General features: G+C 61.8%; 2 protein-coding genes across 2 annotated transcripts in view; one reads left to right on the top strand and one right to left on the bottom strand.

Moving 5' to 3' along the window:
• Positions 1 to 881, top strand: part of LOC103920509 (rac GTPase-activating protein 1-like) — a 12,595-nt gene extending 11,714 nt beyond the window's left edge. The window contains exons 12-16 of the mRNA XM_009328255.1: positions 1 to 60; positions 203 to 335; positions 420 to 522; positions 637 to 754; positions 830 to 881. The exon at positions 1 to 60 is cut by the window's left edge and continues 24 nt beyond it. Of these exons, the coding sequence (XP_009326530.1) occupies positions 1 to 60; positions 203 to 335; positions 420 to 522; positions 637 to 754; positions 830 to 881 (466 nt within the window). The remainder of the gene's footprint in view (positions 61 to 202; positions 336 to 419; positions 523 to 636; positions 755 to 829) is intronic.
• Positions 882 to 1,829: 948 nt separating this feature from the next.
• The window catches only part of GMPPA (GDP-mannose pyrophosphorylase A), a 4,533-nt gene continuing 388 nt past the window's right edge, over positions 1,830 to 5,974 (bottom strand). The window contains exons 2-11 of the mRNA XM_009328250.1: positions 5,690 to 5,882; positions 5,460 to 5,519; positions 5,182 to 5,312; positions 5,031 to 5,045; positions 4,284 to 4,418; positions 4,015 to 4,112; positions 3,811 to 3,857; positions 3,621 to 3,713; positions 3,361 to 3,529; positions 1,830 to 3,270 (exon numbers count right to left, since the gene is read on the bottom strand). Of these exons, the coding sequence (XP_009326525.1) occupies positions 3,170 to 3,270; positions 3,361 to 3,529; positions 3,621 to 3,713; positions 3,811 to 3,857; positions 4,015 to 4,112; positions 4,284 to 4,418; positions 5,031 to 5,045; positions 5,182 to 5,312; positions 5,460 to 5,519; positions 5,690 to 5,882 (1,042 nt within the window). The 3' untranslated portion in view covers positions 1,830 to 3,169. The remainder of the gene's footprint in view (positions 3,271 to 3,360; positions 3,530 to 3,620; positions 3,714 to 3,810; positions 3,858 to 4,014; positions 4,113 to 4,283; positions 4,419 to 5,030; positions 5,046 to 5,181; positions 5,313 to 5,459; positions 5,520 to 5,689; positions 5,883 to 5,974) is intronic.

Below are 5,974 nucleotides of genomic sequence, written 5' to 3'. Positions count from 1 at the left end.
GAGCAAGCTGCCCCCAGCCAACAGGGACACCCTGGCCTTCCTCATGCTGCACCTGCTCAGGTGAGGAGCTCATCCCGGCACAGTCTCCCATGGGTCTGTCCCCATCTCCTGGCTCTCTGCGCACCGGAGCGGGGAAGCCGGGCTGAGGATGAGAGGCCCCTTTGCCGGGCAGCGTGCTCACATTGTCCATCCGCCCTCGCAGGGTGTCGTGCAGCCCCCACTGCAAGATGGATGTTCTCAACCTGTCCCGTGTGTTTGGTCCCACACTGGTGGGACACGGTTCGGCCAACCCCACGCCGCTTGCCATCATGGAGGACACGCCTCGGCAGTGCAAGGTGAGGGGGTCCCCAAGGTGCAGGGTGTACCCCAGGTGCTGCCAGCATCCCTAGCATCCCCATCCTCTATCCCTCCCTGCCCAGGTGGTGGCTCGGCTCCTCTCACTGCCGACTGACTTCTGGCGAGGCTTTGTGGGGACGGAGCAGGAGAACCTGGTGCCGACGCCAGCCCCAGGGGGCGAACGTGGTGAGGCTCAGGAGCCCCAGCCCCCTCCCTGCCCTTGCCCTGTGGCTGCTGAAGGGTCCTGGGTGCCCACAGCTGGGCTGGGGTGTGATGACTGTTCCCCGCTCCAGCCCACAGAGCTGTTCTTCTGCCCCATCGCCTCCCCGGAGCCCAAGCCGGGCCAGCTGAGCCCAGCTGGCACCTGCTGCCTCCCCAGCACCCTGCGGAGCTGTGTGGGCACAGCCACCCGGCCCCCGTGAGCGCTGCCGGGGGTGGATGGGGGGCCCGGGGAAGCTCACTTTGCACCCCTGACTCATCTCTCCCCACGCAGGCAGGGGCCGACCCCGAGGAAGGTGGGTCGGTTCTTCCCTTCCCCAGTGTAGCCTGAGGCAGCCGCTCCCTGGGGGCATGGAGCTGGCACCGGAGGAGGAGCGAAGCCTGCAGGCCTAGGCAGCTGCCTTGTGGGCTAGTGGTGCAGAGCTCCAAGCCCTGCTCTGCCTTCCCGGGGATTGGGGAGCAGGGCTGGCTCTGCCTGGTGGCGGGGACGCTGCCCCAGCACTGTACTTAGGGCCTGGTTTGTATTAAACGTTTGCAGCAAAACAAGCCTGGCTGCGGCTGCTGTCTGTCCCTCCCTGCTGGTGCCAGGGTTTGGGGCTCACTGGCATGACAGAGCCTGGCTGGGCAGCAGACACGGGCTGTACTGACAGCAAAGGTGAGCAGTGCTCTCCAAAGCCCCTGCTTCTGCTGGGCAGGGAGGGGAGGGCAGGCAGAGCCCCCTCCCTCCTGCCCTAGATGAGGCCCTCCTCTCCCTGCCCTGGAGCCCAGGATGTGGGAGGCCCCTCTTTCAGCCCAGATGTTGGTCTCAAGTAATCAGAGCTGCTGCTGCTCAGGGCATGACAACCTTAAAGCATTTCCAGACTTCCTGGCACCTCAGCGGGGGCCCCTTTAACTCCTTCCTCCCCTCCAGCCCCGGCACTGGAGCTGCAAATCCCAAGAAGGGCTGGAATGCATAGCTCGCTCTCCCTCCAAGAGGGGGAAACTGGCTGAGGCTGTAATGGAGCAAGGGCCCAGGAAGGGCTTGTCCCCCAGATAACTGCCCAAGGGACAGCAGCTACAAGGGGAGCTTAGGGAAAAGGGGCCTTACACGACAGGGCCAAGAACTGCCCCAGGGCCGCGTCCAGCAGCTGAGAAACCTTTGTCTGCACTAAAACCCAGGCTAGATATGGGACACGGGAGAAAATTCATGTACAATCCTGAAAGCAAGTACTTTGGCTCAGTTTCCCCCAGCACAGGGGTGTTCACCAGCGGTCAAGGAAACTAGCACATCCAAGGCAGAGGCAAAACTTAAGGCGTTTAATGTGCTTAAAGCCAGGGAACAGCTAATCTCTGCCCAGGACCACAGGAGAACGGGCACAGGAAGGCACAGGGCTGGGAGCAAGGATTTACTGCAAATCTGAACTGGGGTGGTACTGGGTGGAGGGAGAATCCCTAATGCCGTGCCTCACTGAAGGCGAGAGGTGTAATGGGGCCCTTCGGCAGAGCACAGGGCTTTAGCACAGAGCTCCAAAAACAAAGAAGACGGGGAGGTAAGTGGATAAAGGGCAAGTGTTGGTTACCATAGATAGAGCGTGCCAGAATCAGCAGGGAGCTGCCTTCAATAAAAAGTTTTCTGAGACACAGCAAGGCAGGTCTCTTGCCACCTGCACGCATGCAAGTTGATTGCTCCGGTGCCCTGTGGACTTGTCTGGTGCGAGGGGAGACATACAGCGAGCCCCCCCCAACTTACAGCCATGCTGGTGCAGAGGAGGCCGTTGGCCCACCGGGGTGGCAGGAGCCTGCTGCCATCATCCTGAGCCCTGCCTAGACAGCCTGTGCAGGTCTCAGCCTGACGGGAGCGGGCTCGGCAGGGCTGGCAGCTCTCCTGGCTCATACCGAGCCCTTGGGGGCAGAGGTGGTGCTGGGGGAAGGGGTGCTTTTGCAGCTCCCTCCAGGGCCAGCAGCCTGCCTGTCCAACCCAGCCCTTGTGCACCAGTGCCCTTAAGACAGCCTGGTGCTGCTGTGTTTTCCTAGTGGTAGGCAGGAGCCCAGCTCAGGCTCTTGCAGACACGCTGCTGAAATTGGGATCCTCACAACTGGCTCCTGCAGGGCAGGTTGCCTATGCAGGGTGGGCACATTCAAAGCTCCCCAGCCTCTGAGATGGGCCAAGACCTTCCAGGGAGTTGCAGACAGCAACGTTTGCAGAGCAGGGAGAGCCCTGGTGAGTAGTGGCAAGACCATGCTGGTAGTGCCCTTTGGTGGAGAAACACCCAAAGCTCAGGACCTGAGATGTTGTAGGCAGCAAGTGCTCCCTCAACAGCCTCGGCCCCGGGGCTCTCTGCACAGGCGTGCAGCCTGGTGCCAGGGCCACGTGCTGTCCCCAAAGCCTTCACCCTGCCCCTGGGCTTGTCCCTGGGCTGCAAGAGAAGCAGCACGCGAGGCTGATGCTCACCAGCTTTAATGTCTGTCTGGAGTAGGAGTCAGGCACTTGCAGGGCTCCTGGCCTGCACCTACCCCTCTGGGGGTGCTGGAAACCTCCCAGGAGGTGAAACCCCAGCACAGGCTCTTGCTGTGGGGCACAGCAGGGAGTGGGGGGACAAGCACTGGTCCCCCCCCAGCCCAGCGAGCAGCTGACTCACAGGATAATCTGGTTCTTGTAGCTGCGGCTCAGCTCCTTGTGAGGAAGGACGATGGAGTTGAGGATAACAACCTCAGCAGGGATGGTGACACTGCAGCCTGCGGGGAGAGTGTGAGGGGGTTAGCAGGAGGGGAGAAACTCTGCCCCGCTGTGCAGGGCTGGGGCAGCCGGGTGCGGGTAGGACGTACCCAGGATTGTGATGGATGGCGTAAGGCGCCCGTCCCGGAAGAGGGTCTCACTGTCAATCTTAGCATAGGGATCATTAGGGTTGGGGTCACTGGGCGTTCCTTCAACCCGGGCCCAGCGCCCGATGGTGCTGTCCCAGCCCACAATGGTATTGAGGACACAGGTGTGGTCCTGGCACAAAAGAGAGGGGGATGAAGGGTGCTGCTGCCTCCCTGCAAGGGGTGGGGGTTGACACCCACACCCTCAGGCAAACCCTACTTACGTGGAGTGAAGCGCCGTGCAGGACAATGGACTCTCGCACGCGCACACCAGCTCCTACCGTCACCCCCTCCCCAATGGAGACGTTGGGGCCCAGCTTTGAGGAGAGAGGGAGGCGATAAGGCCAAGGACAACGGCACCCACAGCACCACCGAGCATCACCCTGCTGCAGGGTCCCCCAGGCCTGCACTCACCACTGCAGTGCTGTCGATGGAGGCCGTTGGGTGGATGTACACGTTCCCTGCAACACAAGGCAGCTGCGTCAGGAGAGGCAGCTCGCAGGAGCACCGGGCTCTCAGATCGGGGGAAGTCCTGCCCACAGGTCCCACTTCCTCCCAAGGCAGCCCTGTCCCCACACGGGGCAGCCCCCAAGGCAGCAGGGGGTATCAGAGGGGTACCTCGGATGACAGGGCCTTCAGGCTTGTTCTGGGCCAGCCTCTCCGGGTGGCTTTTGCTGTACTGGTTCAGGTAAAGGCGGCTGGCATAGATAGCAGAGCTAGGGAGGGAAAGCAAATGAGTGTTATTACGTCTCCAGCACTACCAGGGCAGAGAAGGGTCTGAATTCAGCACCCCCACCCCCAGGGCCCTGCCTGGGCACCCTCCTCTCCCACCTCTGGTATGGACCGCTCGATGCCCCTGCAGCGCCAGCTCTAGCCCCAGCCCTTACCCTGCTGATTTGATCTGGCTCCAGAAGCCATCAGTTTTGTAGACATAGAGTTTGCCACTCCCAGCTAGCGCTGTGAAAACGTCCTGCTCTAGCCGGATCACTTCTGCACGCTGCCAGCCGTTGGAGCTCTCCTCTCTGCAAGCGAGAGGCCTGTTAGACACCCACCCCAGTCACAGCCTCAGCCAGGGACCCCGGCAGCTACCCTCCCCAAATCTGGGGGCTCTGGTGATCCTGGACTCCTTCCTGGCCATGCATTTCTCCCCAAAGGGGGGGATGGCCCCAGCTGTCAGGCTAGGCCTGCCCAGCCCTGCTGAGCCCCGGAGCAGCAGAGGGATGGGGCTCTGCCAGCTGAAACAATCTCTTAGCCAGAAGTTGATGGTACAAGAGCCCCATCCAGTCCAGGTGGATATACGAGCGACGGATCCTGCCCCCGCTCCAGAGCCCTGCACAGCTGGATTTTTGCTTGGGTGGTGGCAGAGATGCCAGGTGAGAGGCTGCTGGTGCAGAGAGCTGGAGGCAGGAGCAGAGCATTCCCAGGTGAAAGGCTTGCTCAGTCCCTTGTCTGGAGCTCAATGAAGATGGGGTGGGAGGAGAGGAAGGGAGAGGGGGAGTCTCAAGCTGGCCAGGAGGGGAGCAAAGGAAAGAGCAGCCTTGCAGAGCAGCTTGGAGCAGGGAGGAAAGCATGCGTTACCACTAGGGACGATCCAGCCCGGAGAGCAGCCAGTGCGGACACAGAGGGAGACTTACCCAAGGTAAGGACAGCTGGTGCAGGACCAGGAAACAAGTGAGTGATGGCAGAGGAGAAGAGAAGATAGAGAAAGAATGGAGGATGAGCGTGCCGCTGCAGCCCTGGGAAACAGCGGGGTGGGAGGGACGTGGGGCAGAGAGAGGCACTCACAGCACTAGCTCCCGCTGGTTCCTCTGGAAGACCTCGCCAATGTGCTGGAAGATGGCAGGTGTGAACAGGTAGATGCCGCAGTTAATGATCTCACTGACAAACGTGCTGGGCTTCTCCACGTAGTGCTGGACCTGGAGACGAGGGAAGCGATGTGAGTCCCAGGGCGCAGCCCCCACGCCTGGCGTCACACCCTGTGGCACGCTGGGAACACGCACCCACGCAGGCAGCGCAGCACCTGCTGCCCACGCCGTGCCCGGCTCCCCAAGGCCTTCCAGTACCTCCTGTGTGTCTGCGTTTGCCACGATACAGCCATAATTCAGCGCCTGCGTCCTGTTGGCCTGTGGAGCAAGGATGTGTTAGCAATGGTGGAGCAGAAGGCATGCAGATGCAGAGCAGATGAGACCCGGAGCTCGCGCCCAGGGACCCATCCACCGCAGGAGCCACAGGCTTCTAGATGAGCCCATGGCAGAGCACCGCTGCTCCTCTGCTCCCCAGCACTGCCACTCACTGTGGTACCCAGAATGACAAAGCTGTGCGCATCCCCGTGCCGCTGCCGGAACTCCAGCATCTCCTGCAAGGGGAACTCTGAGCACACATCTGCGTTGAGGACAAAGAAGGCCTCAGCACCACCCGACAGGATCTGGTCTCGGAAGTGATAGATGCCACCACCCGTGCCCAGCGCCGCGTACTCCTGGAGATACCTGCGAGCCAAGCAGGGAAAAGCGAGGGCTTAGGGAAGCGGGGGTCTGGTGGCACCACCTGGCAGCAGGGCGGGGAAGGGCTGCAGGGGCTG

The sequence above is a fragment of the Pygoscelis adeliae genome, unplaced genomic scaffold (assembly GCF_000699105.1).
Source record: "Pygoscelis adeliae isolate BGI_AS28 unplaced genomic scaffold, ASM69910v1 Scaffold577, whole genome shotgun sequence".
Taxonomy (NCBI): Eukaryota; Metazoa; Chordata; class Aves; order Sphenisciformes; family Spheniscidae; genus Pygoscelis; species Pygoscelis adeliae.
Note: the sequence above shows the minus strand (reverse complement) of the source record. Positions and strands in the feature narration are given on the sequence as shown.